General features: G+C 54.1%; 7 protein-coding genes across 7 annotated transcripts; 4 read left to right on the forward strand and 3 right to left on the reverse strand.

Annotated features, from left to right (window-relative positions):
- Nucleotides 1–35: 35 nt before the first annotated feature.
- On the forward strand, nt 36–1834 carry CONPUDRAFT_157519 (uncharacterized protein; the record flags this gene model as incomplete). The annotated part of the gene is made up of 2 exons (XM_007774476.1): nt 36–761; nt 827–1834. The coding sequence occupies 2 exons, from the start codon at nt 36–38 to the stop codon at nt 1832–1834; spliced, it is 1734 nt and encodes a 577-aa protein (XP_007772666.1).
- A 160-nt stretch (nt 1835–1994) lies between these two features.
- On the reverse strand, nt 1995–2447 carry CONPUDRAFT_62609 (uncharacterized protein; the record flags this gene model as incomplete). Its single annotated transcript, XM_007774194.1, has 1 exon — nt 1995–2447. One exon carries the CDS (start codon nt 2445–2447, stop codon nt 1995–1997), a length of 453 nt encoding a protein of 150 aa, XP_007772384.1.
- Nucleotides 2448–2994: 547 nt separating this feature from the next.
- On the reverse strand, nt 2995–3258 carry CONPUDRAFT_21539 (uncharacterized protein; the record flags this gene model as incomplete). The annotated part of the gene is made up of 1 exon (XM_007774157.1): nt 2995–3258. A coding segment is annotated over one exon (264 nt), but the record flags the coding sequence as incomplete, so codon positions are not given.
- A 20-nt stretch (nt 3259–3278) lies between these two features.
- On the reverse strand, nt 3279–4499 carry CONPUDRAFT_157521 (uncharacterized protein; the record flags this gene model as incomplete). Its single annotated transcript, XM_007774477.1, has 3 exons — nt 3279–3672; nt 3727–3907; nt 4157–4499. The coding sequence occupies 3 exons, from the start codon at nt 4497–4499 to the stop codon at nt 3279–3281; spliced, it is 918 nt and encodes a 305-aa protein (XP_007772667.1).
- Nucleotides 4500–4705: 206 nt separating this feature from the next.
- Nucleotides 4706–6771, forward strand: CONPUDRAFT_129521 (FAD/NAD(P)-binding domain-containing protein). The gene is made up of 10 exons (XM_007774478.1): nt 4706–4732; nt 4792–4852; nt 4909–4973; nt 5031–5236; nt 5287–5352; nt 5414–5790; nt 5845–5862; nt 5920–6093; nt 6142–6231; nt 6296–6771. Exons 3-10 carry the CDS (start codon nt 4936–4938, stop codon nt 6686–6688), a joined length of 1362 nt encoding a protein of 453 aa, XP_007772668.1. The 5' UTR covers nt 4706–4732; nt 4792–4852; nt 4909–4935; the 3' UTR covers nt 6689–6771.
- An 8040-nt stretch (nt 6772–14811) lies between these two features.
- CONPUDRAFT_157523 (uncharacterized protein) lies at nt 14812–15115 on the forward strand (the record flags this gene model as incomplete). The annotated part of the gene is made up of 2 exons (XM_007774479.1): nt 14812–14965; nt 14988–15115. The coding sequence occupies 2 exons, from the start codon at nt 14812–14814 to the stop codon at nt 15113–15115; spliced, it is 282 nt and encodes a 93-aa protein (XP_007772669.1).
- A 767-nt stretch (nt 15116–15882) lies between these two features.
- CONPUDRAFT_168239 (uncharacterized protein) lies at nt 15883–20681 on the forward strand. Its single transcript, XM_007774480.1, has 4 exons — nt 15883–15914; nt 15968–16593; nt 16652–19479; nt 19536–20681. The coding sequence occupies exons 2-3, from the start codon at nt 15982–15984 to the stop codon at nt 19469–19471; spliced, it is 3432 nt and encodes a 1143-aa protein (XP_007772670.1). The 5' UTR covers nt 15883–15914; nt 15968–15981; the 3' UTR covers nt 19472–19479; nt 19536–20681.
- Nucleotides 20682–21078: the final 397 nt, after the last annotated feature.

Here is a 21078-nt window from a genome sequence, read left to right on the forward strand (position 1 = left end):
CCCGCTACAACCGAATTATCGCTGCGAGCGCCGGCATGTGCAAGACTCATTGCAATGACCATGGCGGCTGCAGGACTGCCAAGGGTCACCGCCCTGAGCAGGCAGGGAAGCGTCAGCGTCAGCAGGCGGCCACAAAAGCAAGGTACTCAGCTTTGGTGAACCAAGGGCCTGCCCTCCCTCCGTCTCAGCCTCCTGCAACTCTCGCTCCCTCTTCTGTGTCGACCGCCCAGTGGCCCATTGACCCCGCGTTGCTCGACTTGTCGACGCAGCCTTCCTCGTCGCAGCCTTTCCCCCCATCGCAGCCTTTCCCTTCATCGCAGCCTCCCTCGACGCAGCCTTCCTCGTCGCAGCCTTTCCCCCCATCGCAGCCTTTCCCCCCATCGCAGCCTTTCCCTTCATCGCAGCCTCCCTCGACGCAGCCTTTCCCTTCGACGCAGCCTCTACCCTCGACGCAGCCTCTCTCCTCGACGCAGCTCCCTTTATCCATGCAACCCCCTCTGCCCACGCAGCCTCCTCCTCCGTCCACACAACCTCCTCCTTCCATGCAGCCTCCTCCGTCCACGCAGCCTCTTCTGTCCATGCAGCCTCATCCCTTGACGCAGCTACAGACGAACGCTACTACTGACCAGATGAACTTGGACTGGCAGAAGTTTCTCAACAAGCATTCTCTCGTCGATGCTGAGGCCAGAGATCAGGAACGCGAACAGCTTGCACGCGATCGAGCAGGCTCACAAGTCATAGATGTTGTTATATGGGACCAGGTGAGCCTTAATCATTTTTCATTATTATTCACGCCGATGTACTTACTAACTATGACCGCCACCAGGATGGTCATCAGCCCAAGGAAGGTTCACTACAAGGATCCAAGAGTGAAGGCGCCAGTATACCTCACTGGCCCTCGCTGATTCTGCCCGAATCTTGCAAGCGCGTCCCCAGGCTCCCCAACATCACGGAGTCAACGAAGATTGAATACTACAATCGGCAGAAGCACTGCTGGAAGGCATGTAATGCAAGCTTTGCGTTCACCGTCGCGGATGGCGACATCTGGTTGTTCCGCATCAATGGAGCTACCAACTGCCCTCGCGAAGAGGAGTTCACGACATCCTTGGCCAACCCTGCTGATCACGTCACCGACCAGAACAACTGCTTGCTTGCGGAGCGTGCAAGGGTCCGCGCGAAACTTGCGTCTGGCAAGCGTACGCGCGCCTCGTCCCCGTCCAGATCTTCTAGCTCCCCATCCAAGCGATCAAGGTCCATCCCATCGCCCTTGCCAGTCACCCCTCCCTCCGTGTCACCTGTACAGTCCGAGGCTACATTCTCCGGTGACTCGATCTTTTCCCCAGACCCTCCGCGCCCCTCCACGCCTAACCGCGCCAGGGAGATGATCAAGTTTGCATTCTTAGGCGGCGCCTCCCCTCTCTGGTTTGACAAGAGCACTCCCAGCACACCCACCGACTCTGGATCCTCGTCGGCAGGCAGTACTAGCACGGGGAACACTTCCCTGGGCAGCCAGATGCCCATGGGTCTTCCAATGTTCAGCCAAGCAGCTGAATACGAAGGAAGGCCCTTCCCATCGGGCTATTATGCTGTTGACGTCAGCGCTGGCTTCAAGCTATTCGACGACGACCGCTTCATGTTCCTCTCGCGCGGCGACCGCTTCAAGACGATCTTTGGCGGCAAATATGTTCGCGAGACGTTCAGGGACGCTAGAAAACGATGGAGTCAGGCGTCGGATGGATTCAGGGAGGTTATGATCGGGAATGGGCGGGAGCACGGCGGTTTATGGGACCATGTCACCAAGGCTATTAAGCTGAAGGATGTGGACAACTATTAGCACATTTAACAGCTACCTCTCCCCCTGTACTTACTCTACTCCCTTATGTATAATTCATTCGTTTTGTTACCCCTTATAATGTCTGATCTGAACGCCTGATAATACTTGATGGCCCTTTGAGCATTTTCATTACGAATCTATACTAAGGACATGTACACTACTAGGTAAACGCCTGCGCTATGTTACCAAAATTAAAGGGAGTGTACTGCGGGTTGAGGTCTTTTGCCTTCAACGTCGCTATCGTGTTGATGTTTCGTATACGAACCATCTCATCTAAGAAAAAATTATACCGGATCGGGAGCATCTCCCGCACCATCGAATGGTAGCCACCGAGCCAGACATTAGTCTGCTCGGCAATAGAGGTATTAAACCACCAGCCGGTCCCATCGTCCAACTTGAGCTCAGGAAAAGCGGCCGGGTTGCAGTACCGCTGGCAGAAATCGTGTGTCGTCTTGTGCTTGTTGCGTAGGTGCCATACGTCGACGGACATCCCAATTGTTCGCCACCATTCGTCGTTCGATTTCATTACCTGTTGTTTTGCCTCGCACGCCGTGTCGTATACGAAATGGTTGGGCTTTGTCACGCCAGGTACCGAAAAGCTGGCCTTGGTCATTTTCTAGAAGCATAGATTAGAAGGAAACCATAGCAATAAATTATAGGCTTACTATAACATTCGAGACGGCTTCAGCACCGATGAAGGTGCCTCGTTGGTGTATAACTCCGCAGGGACGGACAAGCGTGACCTCGCAGCACGTACGGCGCCTGGCAAGCAATATCTTCTGCCGCTTCGTAGTTTTTGCAGGACAGAGGGCGGGCAGCAAGGGACGGGTGGTTCGTGAAGCATCAATGGCACCAGCGTGCGTGACAAGGGCAGTCCGAACGCCATCGACTGAAACCTTGGTGGTACGAAGTCCAAGGAGAGGTATAGAGGCGGTGTGGATGCCTTCGAACATGGCGGAAGGTGTGACCATGCTTTCAAGGCTGTTAGCAGACTCGTCAGACATGCCGACATTCGGTGGGGCAGGGTCGATGTGTTGTATAACGTCGCCACCTTCATCGACGTGATAGTATTCATCGACATCATCGTCAATGTCGCCGACGTTCTCCTCGTCGACCTGTGGCTGTAACATGCGAGCCTGTGCTCGCTTGAGACGATTGGAAAGGACAAACATCGACCGACCTCGATCAAGGCTCTTGCGTTCCATCGCCTGATGAGTACGATCGTCGCAGGTTTTTTTCGTGGTGGTAGTGGGAACGATAACGTTTGGACAGCCCTCGACGGCACAGATATTACTGAGGACTTCTGCATGACCCTCACAATGATGGTCCCGCGATTTTTCGAGCGGGTACGGGCACCGAAACACCTTGCAACAGGGGTGTCCAATCGTGAGGCCGTCGCAAACAATAGGATGGCATTTTTCTATGGCAATGTTAGCGGGAACATTCAAGGCGGAGAGAAACACTTGCTCCTGATAATTATTCCGGTGGAAGGGTCGACCTCGTCCCATATACGCATGCAAACATTGCAGCAATGCCGTGCTGCGTCTTGCCCGAATTGAATGATGCGCAGATTGCGCTGGTGCATGGCGGTATTGAAACGAGCAGCCTGCTCACCATCATGAGGGACGATGAACGGCATGTGGTGAGCATGCGCGTCACGGAGCAGAGCGTGGATCGTGAAGGCCGTCCAAACGTGGTCGACAGTGAGCTTGGGAGAGAATGGGAGGGCGGCAACAAAATGTGCGCTCTCAGGGCGTGTAAAGTAGTGGGTCGCCGAGGTCTGCACTTGATGCGCGAACGTTGCCTCGTAGAGCTTGGCGCAGCTCGTGGCAGCCGTACTTTCGACGAGTTGGTCTGAACATCTGATAAGAAAGAAGTATACAAAAACTCACGTGCTAATAGCCATCATGTGCGTCCACATGTTCGCAAGCTTTGCGTCAACATAGTGGTGGTCGGTTACTTGGTAATATTCTATCGGTACCTTCAACTGGTCGTAGTAGACACGAAAGGCGGGGTCTTGAGGAAGTAGCGGCTTTGACACGCTATAATTATTGCGATAATTCGTACCGCAACCTGTATAGAGTGAGCGTCATGCTATTAGAATAGAAATGACCGTACCTCGACACGTTAGATGGACCACCTTGGCCCACTGCACGCCGGCGTTTGAGGTGAATACTATCCCATGTCGTATTTGTTCTTTTCTCATCTCCTTATTGCGTCGGCTTTGGCACTCCTCGCGAGGGCAAACACGAAAAGGTGGATATAACGGAATAAAGGCTACAAATGTTAGTGTAGTAGAGCGATTTTAGTACATGTACTCACATATTCCTTTCCTCCATCCGAATGCTTCAATGCTATCAAGTATCTTCCGCAGTCGCAGATCAATCCGCCCCCAGGCCCATATTGTCTCCCGAAATGTGGTCCATAGAGCATCGGCTTGAGCGTTGCTCAGACCGACAGTCGTAGCTATCCACTCCAGATGCACCTCAGGGACCAGGGGAGGAGCGGTCGTGATTGTGTTGATATGATCCGGATGTATGAGGGCAATGTCGTCCTTAAGGAGAGCGCATAGATCGAAGAACAATAACAATTGGGACAGCGTGACGGTGAGGAGGATAGGAAGGTTTGCGATTACAGTAGCGATTGCGGCAAGCGTGTGGTACATGGTCACTAAGATAAGATATGAAAACCAACCGACAGTGGCTATCCACCGCCAGCCGCGCCGCGCGTCAACGTCATGTGGCTTTGATTTTGGTGTGGCTGTGCAGCTGCCGCCAGCCTGCCGCCGCGTCGCGCCGCCAAGTTCGAATGTCTGACTTCCTGCCCCCATCCACCCACGCTTCCTCTCACGCCTGGGCCTATTCAGAAAAAGCGGACGTTTTCGGCATGGGCGAATGTGTATTATGGGCTTCCATGACTGCATTAGTGCTGAACATCTGACTGCTTACTCGGAACAGGGCATTCGAATAAGTACAGGAACCCGTTCATCACCCGCTTGGACCGCCCAAACTGCCCAAGGCGAGTCCCAGATAGCTGAAGCTGCGGCTTTGCTCTGACCATCAGCCTTGTTTTAGGCCCTTGTCTAGTCGCGACCTATCACCATGGCGCCGAGTGATAACAAGTTTCGAGTGGCTATCTGGTGAGCCAGCTTTTGGATGAACATTACTGGACTCTTTGACAGAGGGCTGTCACATAGCGGAGGTGGCATAGGCGGGCTTGTACTGGCAATTGCGATAGGCAAGTACTCCGACACCCCGATAGACATATACGAGGCGCAGCCTAGTATCGCTACCGCCGGAGCGGGATTCTCGCTATGGAAGCGCTCGATGGAGGTCATGAAGGAGCTGGGGCTGTGGGATGACATTGCGAAGGTGTCGACAAAACCGCCGGATAAACCGCATGGTGCGTTGCTCGCGCGGGTTGTGGCCTTGAGTGTTCATGTAGCCTGCTAGGCCCTATCTTTCGGGTTTCCGACGATCCAAACGGAGGGTACGAATGGTTCAAGTATACAATGTCTTGTAAGCCTTTTCCCAACCACCCTCCTGTATACGAAGGTTAAGACACTTACCTAGCTCATAGACGGACCCTCGAGCATGCATAGGTGGGACATGATGGACCTTCTTCAGCGACATCTCCCATCTACCTGCACAGTCCACTTGTCTAAACGGCTTAGGACGTTCAATGCGACCACTCCCGGCGACATCAGACTGCACTTTGAAGACGGGAGCGTGGCTTCTACGGACGTCCTGTTCGGTGCTGATGGCATTCGCTCTTCGACCCGTCGAGCCATGTACGAGGCAGCCGCAAGGCAGAGGCATCCCTTGGTGGACGCCGTCAATGTGGGAGAGTATGCTGATGCGAGGTGGTCGGGCTATCGGATCTATCGGTACTTGGTTCCTTCAGAAACGCTGCTTGAGAAGTATCCCGGCCATCCTGCAGCTAGGGATTTCCAAATGGTAAGCGTTACACCCAAACGCTGCACGGCGAGCTACTGACCTCGATTATGACAGCTATGTGGACAGGGAAAGGTACGTTTTCTAAGGTTATGTCAAGAATCAGCGCATCTTACGTATCTTCCTGTTCAGCACGTCGTTTCTTACCCTGTGAACAACGGAGCGAATATCAATGTTGCAAGCTTCGTCTACGACCCTGATAGCATTGACAAGCCTTTCGAGGGCCGCTGGGTTGAGATTGCTCTCAAGCAAGAGCTCCTGGATAGCTTTGAAAACTTTGAGCCTGAGGTCAGACAAGTTCTCGAGGTACGCCGGCGCTCTTGGTTATCCTAGTCAAACGCTGAAAAAGAACAGCTCTGCGAAAGCCCCAACAGATGGGCGCTTCACGTCGTCAAAGACCTTCCAACTGTAGCCTTCGGCAATGTCGCGATCATTGGTGACGCGGTAAGTAGCTTGGCGAAACAAAGTCCTTACCTAGTTTGAATATTCATCGTATACATATGCTTAGGCGCATGGTATGGCACCCCACACAGGAGCTGGAGCTGGTCAGGCTATCGAAGACGCGTACATCCTCGGACGACTACTTGCACATAAGCAAGTAACGCTTGAACGGGTACCGATCGCTCTCAAGGTGTACGACGAAGTACGACGGATATCAGCCCAGAAGATCGGGCAGTACAGCTCCGACAACGGTTTCCTCTACGAGTTCATTCATCCAAGTCAGCTCGGAAGGCCGCGGACGACAGAGATGATGCAGGAGTGGAAGGAGATCATAGTCGAGCTTTGGGAGAGATCAATTCAGAGTGGGGCGCTGAAGACTTGGTACGAGGCGGAGATGAAGCTGCAAGAGCTGCTCGCCCTCGATAGAGACATGCAGGGAAATGTTCTCCCGCGCCTGTGACCCTGAGACGTGTGTGTCTTATTATGCATTCTAGATATCTACAGAAGTGCTACTGCCGTCTGCTCAATATATCGATATGCTCTATTCTAACTATCATTTGGTCGGGAGGGCTAACTTAGTGAAGGACGGTATTTTGCACGGTTCTCGGCTCGGCTCAGGCTTAATAATATAATGCATAGCATGTGTCGGACCGAAGAAGAAGAACGACCGGTGACATCGCTATGAGTGATTGTGGGAATATGTGGACGTTCGGCTTAGTGGAAGGGAGGTAAGGCTAGGCAATACACTCAATGTCAAAGGGCGTGATGGGGGAGCAGATCGACGACGTTTAGGTTTTGTCAAAGTTATCCCTACATCAAATCTGTTGATGGTAAGGAGGAGACAGTGACAGAGCGGCACCGAGCTAGGGTCGGACTCAGATGGCGATTGATTTCTTTCAGAGAAATCTGAAGGTTTTCGGGTGACGGTGGGAAGCGGAGGCTTGACTCAGTTAGGCAAACGAAGCTCATGGTGATTCTTTTTCAATGACGAAATTTAGTGACTTCCTGTATATTTTTCAGGACAAGGTTGTGAGTCACAAGTTTGCATTTCATTAAGATACTAAATCTCAGCATTGAGACAAGTAGGCTTTCGCAAACACGCATTTTGAAACAAAATCAGTCTCTCGCTAAGGAGAATCCTACATCCCAGTACTACCCAAGGTATGCATTTAACATGTTCCGGTAGTGCATCACTACCCACAACCTGTAGATTATGTTTGAGAAGTCAAGATTTAGTCAAACCCCCCCCCCCCCAAAAAAAAAAAAAAACAAAGGAAACGCCTCAACATGGTGTGAAGATGCGACGTGAGTTCACTCGGCGTTCAAGTCACATTCTCGATTCGCTCATCGCTGATAGTGGCTGGTCTGTGGAAGACCTAGGATTGCGATAATTAATATATCCGCTAACAGCCATGATGAAACAACCCGCTAAATTTTCAGCTCAAGCGTCTATGGCGTTCCAGTTTCCGAATAAAGCGTGTCGTAAGTTTCTATATTGTGGGCTTCCCCAGTAAAGAAGAAGGGAAGTATCAGAACGCCTTTGTCTCCTTTCTGTATTTGAGCGGCGATATTCTCCGAAGTCGAAGGTTAGAACGAAATAAGCGCTGATACAACATCAAATACCAATTTGATATGAAAAGGGCTAATCAGTGTCGGAAGAGCATAAGGCTGCCTCGACTCACGGGGTGGAACTCTGGAAAGGACATCGGATGCCACCTAGCGCGTATTCGAGTATAGCAGCCTACTTCGCGGGAGAATCATGATCACCGCCGCGAGCTCCAGGCGTTTGTCATCCTATGTAGGATGTGCAGAACGTTCTGTGAGAACTCACCGACATTCCCTTGGATCCCGGCGAAACTTTTCCCCGAGGCAACACAGGTCTATGCAGATAAAAAAAAATAGGTGCGTGTTGGCGCTCTGTATTCTAACGCTCTTCTACCAAAACACAATATGCCATGCAGTCGACACAAGAACCCTTCGATATTTTGCGCACCCGGTCACCTTCTTTGGAGTTTGATAGGTAAAAAAATGCTTACATATAGCAACTGGGAGGTTCGTGATATTGTACCGCACTCTGGCGCCACCTAATGAATAAATCTATAGGTAACTGCAGTGAGGGGTTTAACAGGCGTTGTTCACCTTTTCGGTCTCGTAGCATGTCGTTATGAACTTCTGAACGTTCTCAGAGGCTGCATTCGGTCGGTTGCTTGGCGGACAGTCGAGGGAAGATGTTTGGGAACGTTATGACTGTGCGAACGCTCGTTAAGTGCAGATCGCAATCGTGCCTCCGCCCTCAGTCCGACGGCTCACGGTACCTGTCGCCGAAGGTGCCTTCCACTCCATCCCTTCAGCGAATCAACAGGTTTCCCGATCGTGATCGTCTAACGAATACCGACTATGACGGCGGCGGCAAAGGCACACTTGCGGCCAGGGCATGCCACGACGGCATTGTCAGCATCGTTGTCTCGCGGCTTTTCAACTTCCATATAGGCGGTGAGGTGGCCAAACTCCGAGAGCGAGAGTCGGAAAGTCAAGAAGATCAAGGACGCCACGCAGTGGCAGTTTGTGTGAGCTGACTTTGATCGGAGGCGTCTACCGCAGATGCCACGCTGTCGGACGTTAGCGCTTCAGCGTCGGCGACCCTCTCGTTCTCTTGTAGGTTATTTCATGACGACCGACATCTCTTAATAGCTTCCTGGAGACGCGAGCTGGCACAAAAGAGTCGACCTACTCGAGTGCTCGTTCGCTTCACTTGGATAGTGCAGTCCTAGAATATTCTCTGGTGATGCTTCACTCTTCTGAAGTGCATTTGCAATATGCACATGCAAGCATAATCTTCCCGCTGTTCAAGACCTCAGTGAGTCCGCCGAAACACGTTGCAAGAGGCTTCCATCTAACCCACGGAACCGCATCAATGTCGTCTACAATTGCGATAGCCTCATGGGGCAGATGTATCGAGCGTCACTCAATTTGCCTCCGCGGAATCATCCTCTCGAGCGCCGCCGTGCTGGCGCTATCTTGACGCTATCACCGCTCTTCCCGCCGGCAGGGAGCAAGCGATTGAGGTAGATTGAAGGGTTGTCGAGGTGAGTATGTCAGCATATTCATCTGAATCGAAACATACACTCACGGGAGTTGAGATTGTAGCGACTGTTGACAAGGTACAACTCGTGATGACGGAGGCCATGCATAGCGTTATCGGTAAAGATGCAATCTTTGTCTGTTCCAAGTTAAAGGCCCTCGAGCGCTGTGGGCTTCTTTCACGTAAACGCGTCCCTAAAATAAGGAATCCTCCCAGAAGTGATCTTGGCGTATACGAGGTACGGACAATGTTGGCGTCATTGAAGAACGCCGCGACCTTTTCGAGTTATAGAGTCTCTCAGTGCGTTGAGTGTTCAATCTATTTTGGCGCGGATTTTGGCGGACCGGAAGGCGGGGAACGTATTCTTCTGTTGCGCCGACTGCATCGAGACCATAACGACAAGTGTTTCAGCACTAACCTCTACTAACCTCCAAGAATATTGTCAACATCGCTCAAAGTTCGCAGCTCCACAGAACACCGTTCAAACCTCGGACAGGCATGCGCCCGAAATAAACGGACAGGAACGGCGAACTGGAGCGTCGTTGCGCCGTGGCTACACACTCTGCGTATCGCCAACAGAGAGAGGGAAGTTGAGACCCGGAAGATTGGCCGGTGGGACGTCCAGCAAGCGGCGTTGGTAGAACGCAGTAGAACGTCAAGTAAAAAAAACACTTCATCATGGCCTCGAATGCACGTGACTTTATCTAGATTGATTCTCCCACGCTCTTGGCTCAATCTCGGGAGTGTTTTGACAACAGAGACGCCTAGAGCAGTCCATTAAACCTGCCACAAACACACCCAATGTGACAGAGTTTTAAGAAGTTTTAGACCTCCTCACCCGTTTGTAGTATTTTTTCTGTGTTTCTCCCCAAAAGTGAACCTAACGACGAGTGAGAACTGCACCCACAGTGAGTCATTTCTTTGCAAGCCTCCTGCCATGCGCCTTTTTGGAATGGGTTTTACTGACCCTGCACAGCATGGCGCCCCAGAAAGCCCCAGAACAGTGGAACGGCGGCAGTATAGTGGCCGAGTTTGATACTGTGGCTTTTTTAATTGCTCCATACTCGATCGGGCCATTCACATCGTTTGGCGCTCGAGGAGGGGGTTCCGGCGGGAAATTTGGGAGAAGACAAGATGCGTACTGAGACGTTCCGCTTCGCCAGGTCCTCTTCCACGCAAAGTTTACAGTAAACTGTGCAACATCGTATTGAAGAAATGCAGCTCCCGAACAAGGTTAGCAGTACTTGAGCACGTCTAATAGATTTGGCGCCCATTAGGCGACGGCCCCGAAGTGGCTCGTTGACATCATATCATGATATCGCTTCCTGTCAGGGTCGCCACTGGCGACTCTCGCCTACTAAAGTTAATCAATTATGAATGCCTTGAACGAGGCATAACGGACTTTTGCTCGTTGACATGTAAAGGCTTTTTGTGTTCGAGATTCTCAGCTACCAGATGCCGTACAATGATATATGTAGAGCCGCCGAGAGGTCTTATGTTCGAGCCTGCCTGGGTGCACGAATGTCTGCCGTCAGATCGTCGTAACACGGTGCGTCCTTTGTCGTGGTCTATCATTGAATGAACTTATAGTTGTGGACTGGGTGAGCAGTCAGCGTGGACGCAGAGATGATTCCGTCGAATTTCCGTGTACAGAGCACGTAGCGGTTACAACGGACATCTGACAAAAGCACCTCGAATCTTGAAGCCATCCAAAAGACTTCAGGGTGCTGCCCACGAGTGCACGAGCCCAAGAAACGCCTCAACTAATATCGCGACTTTTTCGAAGCACCAGGTACAAGGAAATGTAGAGCCCCAGAAATTAATAGAGCCGTCTTAGCCTCTCATCAGTGCGTTATTAGGCGTCATTATACTCCCGGTATCCAGAAACACTAGTGCAATCAATCCAACGAGTATGGACTAATGACAATAGACGATACCGAAACTGAGATCTAAGACGTGACGGAGGCCCAGGCTGCTGATCGAACCCTTCGTCGATGACATGACAGCTGAGTACAGAATCTGTAGATTGTGTCATCAGAGCAGTCACCCCGCACTGTGTAGTTGCAAGGATTCGAACAACACCCCATTCCTTGCGCGACGTTCGTTCGAACTTCGAAAGAACACGTCAGACCTGTTCGGATCCATACGAGGTAACGGAGTTTTCCTCGACTGAACGATCAGCGTACGACCTTGCGGAGGTACAGTAGTTGCTGTCACCTGGAACTCGAATGTCCGTTTTCCGAGTTCCCCGCGATCCACCACCCAGCGCCTAGTACTAAGTAATTACTTAGCTCGGTGAGTAACGGGCAGCACGTGGCAACATGTGTATGAACTCTCCTACTGACCCTCGACATTCGCGGCAATAACGGGAAATGATATCGGCCCCGGGGTGGGTACGCTCAAGCTAGCGCTCCGTCCACGCATATGCCGTTGGGACGGCACTTGATCATCATGCAACGAACGGCGCAAAGAGCGCTAAGAGAATCCCTTCACAGGGAACCGTGGCGCATCTAACGGGATGAAACGCAAAGCGTACGGAGAGCCCTCGAACTTGGAGGGACACGCGATGCAATCGCGCATAGACTCCAGCGCAGAGCGCGCTATCGGAGGGCACAATTGCTGTGCGGTGCTGCACCGGCATATTGGAAGAATGATGGCTGCGGTCAGCCGGCGACATATGAGGGGTCCGTGGCACGATAATGAGTTGGCGCATGATGTGCGATGACGGGAACGATAGCTATAGCCTATAGCCGCTAATACTATAGTCTGGCAAGGTCCAGCCAATCACTGTGAACGCAAGTAAATTGAAGCCGGCTTTCAGACTGATTCACTCATCATAAAAGAGAAATTGATGCACACGAATCCGATGTGTAGTACGTGCGTAGTATGCACAGGTATGCACGTCCCGCCACTGCTTATCGAGTATCGCTCGAGCTCCTCGTCACAGGCAGTGAGCGCCAGCGAGCGACAAGTGCTCGATCACGGATAACCCCAGGGACTAGAGGTGGGTACCGTTCTGATGAAACCTACACCGAAGGTGGTTATATGCACGTACGTTGAAGCTGAGTGACTTGATCGCTCTTGATCGGCCTGGCTATGGTTGCAATAAATTCCATGCATATATCGAAAAGCCGATAGATCCCTTCGCGGGGCGCCGCCCTGGCTCACATGGGCGCCCTGCGCAGTACTTTGCGGTAGCTGGACAGAACAGAAATATTAATGATCGAGTTGATAATGCCACCGCAGAGTGTCGTATATGGCAGCGACCTAGCCGTATTGGGATGCGAGTCGCTCGAAGAAGGCGGGGGAGCGCGATCTCGTGACCGACGTGCCTGAATCATTCGCTCCCGCGACACATGACGACGTCGGTCAGGTGTATCGCGTGGGCAGGAGGGTGTAGAGATAGTCTAGGCCTGGATCATGCTGACGGTTTCTGAGTGTGCACTCAGTGAAGTTGTAAAGAAACTTATTACTTGAGAAAGAAAATCGGGTAAAGTACTTGTTTCGGAACCGCTGCTATGGGTCAGGGTTAAAATACATTTGTACGTCCCATAGTCGCGGGCGCAAGCCCGAGGTCCTAGTGGTGGAACAGGGAGCGGCGAAAAGTACAGTTCACTAAGCATCTTATGGTTTCCTCAGGGGCGTAAAATTCTTCGAGAAACGAACCGAGACTGTCGCTCGTTGGACTGGGCCCATCGAAAGAAACCTCACTGTTCGGTTCGGCTTCATTTACTCAAGTGCTATGCGGTACCGCGGACAACGCTATAAGCAGAGGTCAGAGAAGTATGAACAGCAAAAATGTTCGGTTCAATACAGTACTAGAGGTATTAACGGCGTCGTTTGATGCAGGTGAGAAAGTGTGCACACATTTTATACACCGTTCAAAATTCTCCACAGTGCACAAGGTGCGAGGAACTCGACGAAGGCGGGCCTTGTCACGGCTCAAAGCCGTGCTTCCGGTGCTCGGCTGTGAGTACCCCTGGCGGAATCGTTAGAGCGTAGGACAGGACGCAGATAGTGAGACGAACCTCGAAGTGCTCAAAGCACTGCCAGCGCCACCAATTCGGGCGGTAAGACATGCAACCGTCCACTCGAGCGGGCTGTACGAGCCCTGTTTCACCCTCACATCGCAAGCAGCGTTCCTATCAGCAATGTCGATCGGCGATGGCGACTATCTAGAGATAACAGCACAGGAAAGCGCGAAGAGACTGGAAAATGAGGAGCGCGAACAGCTCAGCCAGGGCGAATAGCAACAGACGAGTATATACGGCGATAACACGCACCGTGCATCGGAATGCCCGAGCAATCGCGACGTCATCGCGATACTGATCTACCCCGGATCGGCAGCGATACTCACTAGGAGCTCGACTAGACAAAACGCACCCAATCCATCCCGACTCCGTGCCCGCGGCTACCAAGGGCACTAGCAGTATGATGGCCCACCTGCCAGCCGTTGCGCTATGTCTGACAGACCAGATTCGGGCGCTTGTCTCATAACGCCGCCGATAATCGACTTATCAACTGAAGAAGACAGAGCACCCTACCGGCTCAGCGCACCGGATCCTCGAGCTTCGAGCTCCAGACAAGTTCTGCGACTCTACGCCCAGTCCGAAGATAGTAAGACACATCCCCCACGTGCGATTAGATCAGGTGCGGGGCAAGACTGGGCAAGAGATCTGCGACAGCTTCAAACCGGCGGTGTTCTCCCGAGGTACGTCAACGTCTATAGTATACCGTGTGTATTAGCGGCAGTATGGATTAATGCGTCACCCTGGAAGAGGTAAATCGGTGCGGCCTGTACCTTGGTTGGGCGGGCTTCTGTGGCGTTTTACCTTGTTCTGGATGTTCTGGAGTGCACGGTGGACCGAAGAGCCCACATCATTCATCAACGTTCAGCGAAGTTGAAGACGTGTCCAGGGCGTCCCATCGTAGACAAGAAATAATACAGTCGCCTGTAGCCTGGGAGAGAGCGAGCGTCTAGACCGTACAGCGTTGTTCCCAAAGATTACTATTTAGAGCAGAGTTCGACGGCGTTGGTTAAGCTTAAGCTTTAGCTTTGAATTAATGAGCATGTCTAAGACGGGCCGAAGACCCAGAAGATGGCGCTGCCGCAGCGCTGAATATTGAACAGACAAGGAAGTCGTGCATAGGTAGGAAGGGCCGTTACCAACTAGAGAATGACCAGCGTGAACGATTCAAGCGCAGTGTCGTCGAGACTTGGTTTCAGGGAGCAAGCACGGAGCTCTAACACCGAGTATTGGCGTAAAGAGCTACTGGAGAAAGGGGATTGATCTTATGGGGCTGCAAGTAGGTTCGCGTGCACACGAACTGTCTTGACAGAGAGACACGGGAGGGAGCGCAGTCTCATCTGTCCGAGTGGTGGCGTTCCAAAGAAGCGCCCTGAAAAGTCTTACCTACCCTTCGAGCGAACGCGTTCCCCGATCTGTACTGTAGAGTCAGACCGACTGCGCCCATCTCAGGTACTGGGGTTCTGCGTCGAGATGTCGAGGACGGCGACAGCCCAAGGAGGCAGTCGGTTTGCGTGGGCTGGCGCGATGGCCGATGGGACCGGCGACATCCATCCATCGAAGGTGTGCTACACGGAAGCTCGGGACCCCTCGCAGTCGCTATCAGGCAAGGGAACTAGCGAGAAAGGTCGGTGCTGATAGCTGTTTAGTGATGGTGCTGATCACGGACACATGGGCGCATGCGGGACGGCGAGATGAAGCTTCTCGCGATGATTGCTCGAACGTGGCGGGCACGCTGGCGCAGGCGTGTGTCGGCACCTGGCGCTTGACACTGTAGCCGTCGCGAGCCGCCGTCGTGCGCGACTCTATGTCCCTCGCGCTTCACACGTGTTGGCTATACAGCTGCGAGGCCATGCGGCCTGGCGGGAGTGAAGCGGGAACGCGAGGCAGCGCTTATACCGTAGCGGCACCGGACTGCAGGAGCTTCGGGCAGGTGGAAGGAAAGAAACGTCCAGGAAACGTCACTGTCACTTACTGTCAGAAGCGGGGGCGCAGCTTACATCAGCTGCACCGCAGCAGGTGTCGCGCAACTCGCGAATATTTGCGTCGACCCTTGGAAGCGGTTGTTTTCAAGTTGCGTTGCAGAGAAAGAGGGAAATCGACGCCCCGGATCTCCCGAGGATTTCCTCTGAGTGAGGACTCGACCTCGCGAGACGACATAACGGCGAGTGCACCGAGCGCATGGATGAATGTTCTGCCTCGGTGTTCTCGAAAAGCTGATGGGCCAGGGGAGCAAGCGCTGGTGGGGGGGTTAACGGAAGTTTTTGATGAGATGAATACATGTTGACGTAAGTCTATAACGGAATATGCGAAAATATCAAATGGGGATGTTAGGCATGAGAAGTACACCCGTGGGACGGTTAAGATCGGGATGATCTGTAGATCTAAGATCCAGGGAGTGCAGGAGTGTTTTTCCAAGGGAGCCATAGGCAAGCGGAGGCTTCGGGGGATTAAATGGAACAGACCAAAATGCCGTACTCTGTGTCACTATATAGTCTGCCCATCCCACCGGCCCCCAACCTCTTGTTTTTTTCCCGCAGCTGACTCTGTCTGACTCGGCCCCTTCAACATATCTCGTGCGCTTTTCCTGCTTTCGTACCATTGACGTATTCACCCATACCGCCCCCAGTCCTGGACACGAGCATGGGCCTACCCACAGAGGACACAGCGTCCACACAGCTGCTCAACCAACTGCTCAACGACACGTCCAGCGCGCGCAACACACGCGTCCACAACTGGATTGAGGAGCAGTATGACTTTGCCTTGACCGAGCACGCCGCTGCGGAGGCAGACTCTGGCGACAACTGGACCCTAGACGAAGACGACGAGGACGACGCGTCCCAGTTCAGCTTTCACGAGTCACGCGTACCTTCACCCGTCCCCTCGAGTACCATTGGTGCAAATCGTGCTTTCAGCTTGAGCATAGATCGGCCCGACTCCCCCGTCATCCCTGAACACGCGGCGCGCCTCGATGCGGAGGCAGATGCCGACGCGCTTCAAGGGGACGTCAAGACTCCTACCGCTGACAAGAAGCACCTGCCTCGTTCCCGTTCTCGTAAAGAACCTGCGCCATCATACGATGACCTCTTCTTCCCCTCGACGGGGCGCCAATTGACGGAAGAGGAGACACTGTTTGAGGACGAACGCAATCGTGCCTTGAGGTTCCTTGTCAAGGAGATGGCGGGCTGGGGATTGGATGTAGGCAATCGAGCGCCACAACGTTCCACGTGCAAATCACCGCGGACACCCAAGAAGGTACGGTTCCTTTCCCCATGTGCGCTGATAAAGGTCGTTGAGCGGAAATGAATATTAGTCTCTGCAGGAACGGGGCCGACGACCTCCTCCGCCGACACCTCGCCGCGATCAGCCATCGTCGACGTCGGACTCACCGAGACTGGTTCCCCGGATGCCCTCGTTCACGCACTCGGCTGCGACATCATCTCCCTCGACTGTTCCCACCGCGCTCGTCGAGGGCCACTCGGCGCCCCCATCAAACCGCACCAGTGCACAAGCCAACAAGCCCTCGGAATGCCCCGAACAGAGCGGCGAACACATCGGACTGGCGCCTGCTGCGGTAAGCACCCAGAAGCCGCGGCGGCCGCGCGCCTCCTCAGATGTACTGGGCCATCACCACGGCCAGGCGACCAGTCACTTTCGTGTGCCTACGTCTGGCTCGGGCGAGTTCGCCAAATCAGGCTCGAGGAGTCCGCGCCAGAGTCTTACCTTTGCGGCGAACATCGCGCTGCCGCTCTCACCCACGCTATCGACGGCATCAGGGTCAGGGTTCGAGAGGATGGCCCGCGAGAGCCTTTCCTTGGACGAGGTCGCCGCTCAGCACGCTACCGGCCCTAAATTTCCTTATGAGGAAAGCAGTGCTGCCGCCACCGCCACTGGAGGTGCACCTGCCAGCCCCGGCCCGATTCCTCGTCTGGCCGTTCCTCAGCTCGAGGAGCCGCAGAGCAGATGGAGCGCCGCGTCCTCGCTCGATGTCAAGGGTGCGCAACAGCAGCAGCAGCAACAAGAGCAACAGCAGAGGCCGCCGTCTCCGACGAAGAGCAGCTTCCTTGGACGCATGACACCCAAGCGAGAGCGTGCCCACACCTACACGAGCTCGAGGTCTGCGATCGATGAAGCTGAAGGAGGGGATGGACGAGACGCGCTCGGCGTGCCCGGCCAGGCACCCCAGAAGCGCTCCAGGCTCATGAGTCTCCTCGCGAAGCTCTCACCTCGACCTGACCTGCCCTCCTCAACTCAGTCCAGCGACGCTCCACCGGTGCCCGCACTTCCTGCGCAGTACGCCAGCATGGATCCTCGCACGCCAGAGATGGAGAAGGCAGACCCCTTCGCGCGCGAGAAGCCTAGTCCGCCGACCAAGACGCCAGGGAAGAAGGCCTCGCTCGCGAGTCTCCGCCAGTCGTTCTCCATGTCGCGCGCCTCATTTGCGAGCAATCGCAATCCAGGTGTTGTAGAAGAGGAAGTTCCTCCTCTGCCTCGGCCAAGCATCTCGTCGATGATTCCACGGACGAGTATCGGCGGAGCCAGTCTCGTCAGTGGTACTTGGGTACCCGAAGACGCTGAAGTACCTCCCATGCCCCATAGTGCCACGAGTGGCACCTTCGTCTACCCCCCGGTCACATCGCCCACACTCTCCACTCCGAGGGCAAACGCAGAGGCGACGCCTGCGTATGAATACCAGGCGCTGCCATCGCCGACAAAGTCCACGAACACAGTGCTCACCGCCCACGCTTCCACCGTGAACCTAAACTCTAGCATGCCATCGCCATCGCCAGCGCGCAGCAGCTTTGACCTGCTTGTGCCTCCCCAGACGCCGTCGTCGACCACTGCATCCACGCCTACCCCCACGCTCGCGAGCATGAGCACACCGAACCTGACTCCTACACCCACCCCGACGAGCACGAGTTTCTCGCACGCCGGTCTTGGCACGCCCACCTCTGGGATTGGTTATTATTCCGGCGCACGGGCCTTGGGCCAGCAGGGAAGCTACGTCAGCCTCGCTTCCCAGGGCTCGGGTGGTTCCAACAGCGGCACCTCGAGGATCCCAAGCGCTTCGAGCCTGCGCAGCGCTCCTTCCAAGGGCGCGCTTGCGCCTCCCGCAGTGCCCGTTCCTGCTGTCCCGCCCAAGGAGGAGAAGGCACCCAACCGCGGGCTGTCGCTCTTCGGGAGGAAGAACCGCGCGCAGGCGAAATCGACCATCACTGTCCCCCAGGTCCCACCGATCAGCACTACTACGACGCCGGTTTCTGCTGCTGCCACTGTCACTTCCCCGACGGTCTCGCGTATCGGAGCTCCTGCGACAGGTCTACCAAAGCCCCGCGCTCGTGTCCCACCCCCGCCGCTTAACCTCAGCTTGGCGTCGCCGTCGTCTACCAGCGCACTCCCTATGCGCTCTGCCATAGCTTCGGGGCCAAGTCCTCCTCCTCAATCGTCCACGATGAGCCCCGGCTCGCCGCCTGGCTCGTCGATGCAGATTTTGAGATCTCCTTCAGCGACCGAGACGACGAAGAGCAAGATCGGCTCGCCGACGCTGTCCAAGACGGTCTCTCCGCCGTCGGGCAAGTACACGTTTGCCTCGTCCCCCACGCCGCCGAGCAGAATCGCGCTCCCGCCGCCGCCTGCTAGGCTGCTTGCTGTGCAGCAACAGCAGCAGCGTCAACAGCAGCAGCAGTACATGACTCAGGAAGATGACGACGCAACGAGCCCCGGCCCGAGTCCGCTCTCGGCGAGCCCTCCGCCCGTGCCGCCCAAGAGCAGCCAGATTCCGAACGCGGTGCCGAGGCTCACGACGCAGCGCTCCTCGCCGAGACTGCAACAACAGCAGCCGTCGCAGATGCTCACGGGCGGCAGCCGTATCGGTACGCTGCATGGCTCGCGGAGCGAGGCGTCGCTTCTGAGCGCGGCTTCTGCGACGATGACGCGTGAGAGGGGCTTGACGGGGACGCCGCTTAAGGTGGTCGATGAGATGGGCTTGCGTATTGTGGGTGCCGGGGAGAAGGACGTGGAGAGGACGATTACTACGAACGCTGGCAGCAATGCGAACAATGGTGGTGGGAATGGAGGAGGGAAGACGACGATGTTGCCTGTTCCGAAGAAGAGTTTCTGGAGGAGAGGTTGAGTCGATCGGTGAGTAATCGTGCATGAGCCTTTGGTGTGTGTTTTGTGTTCTAACGTTTTCGCAGACCTCGCGTGCACGCATACATCCTGCGCTACACTGTCATTTGCTGCTATCACCGTCCTCAACACCCCCACCACACCACACCATCGTACATACCTAACTCCACCCTCTATTCACAGGCATATCCGCACGGCATCGCACCGCACACACATTCGCATCGCTCTCTATCTTGTTCTCTTGGTTTCCGGGATATTTTTCAACAAAAACATCCTACGCTATCATCACACGCTCGTTATAATTTATGCTAATATCTTGGGTTATACTGCTCGCATTTTACTGGATCCGCTCATACTCCCGTTCCCTTCCTCCCGTTCCCTCCTACCCACGCTCCCTCCCCGACACTCACTTCTCTCTTACCTCACCTCTCGCCGTCGGCCGAACCCCCCTCACCCCTGGGAGCGCCTCCGTACAAAGTGTACACACTCTTCGTCTCCCCCTCTGGGCTCGCACGCTCGTTTGCTTCTCTTTCTTGTTCGTGTTTCTTGCTCGCTTCTCGCCTGGAATCATCGTGGATCGGACCTACTCGTTCGTTGGTTCTTTCTCTGTATTCATTCTTCGTTGGAAACCACTGTTGTTGGATCTACATACTGTATCTCTCGAGTCGCGTTCCTTCCTCTCTCCCTCTTCGTCTGTGCCGCGTGCTTTTGCTTCTCTGCGATATTGCCTCCCTTCGTCACTCCCGCCCCCCGTATTCCGCCCTCCCCGTCATTATTCGCTTCCCCGTTTCCCGCCTCCCGCTTGCCCGCCATCAGTTTTGCCGCTTTGCTTTTGCCGCTCTTCTCTCTCTCCCGGTTCTATTCCCGCATCAAGGACATGTACTATTCTAGATCTCGTGTGTACATATAGCCGCTCTCGATCGTCTCTCTCATCTATCCACATCATCTACCCCACTATCTTATTACCCTTGGCTATTATTCCCGGTCCTCATCTTGCTATTTCCGGTTTCATTCTTCCCGCACTTGCATTCGACATTGTCATCCAAAAAACCACATCATACATTAAATCAATCATTCAACCATCATCACTTCTTGCATCGACACTTTCATTTCATTACTTCGTTTCTTGCATTTGACGCATTCGCTGTCGCATAGCTAGACTATCGTTATGGATTCTACTTGCTTCAATATAGAATTGATTCCTGGACGGAGACGTTCTTCTGTGTGACCTGTACTAGGTATCCCTGTCGATCGTTGTCAGACTTTTGCCATGTTCTCTGTCAGAGTGAACCTGAGACTTCTCGTTTGACGATTCGCCTGCGATTGGCGAGACAGTTGAGGCGTGAGAAAGGATGAGTAAAACTGACTCTATTTCTCCGCCTCTCCAAGCTCTTGGTTCGCTCAAGTCTCGACGAGTGTGTCCCATCCAGACATCACCGCACCTTCAACAAGCTTTGTTCTATGTCCATCACTATCGGCGATCGTCGGACAAGTCACGTTCTCGAAACGTACTCTCTCGATCGTCCGTGTTTTCCATGGCGTTATCCGTCAGACAGAAGCCCGGTCTTCTTCGGCCATTCACCGGCCTTTGCAACCAACGCCCTTCTCCAG

The sequence above is a fragment of the Coniophora puteana genome (assembly GCF_000271625.1).
Source record: "Coniophora puteana RWD-64-598 SS2 unplaced genomic scaffold CONPUscaffold_12, whole genome shotgun sequence".
In the NCBI taxonomy this organism is placed as follows: domain Eukaryota; kingdom Fungi; phylum Basidiomycota; class Agaricomycetes; order Boletales; family Coniophoraceae; genus Coniophora; species Coniophora puteana.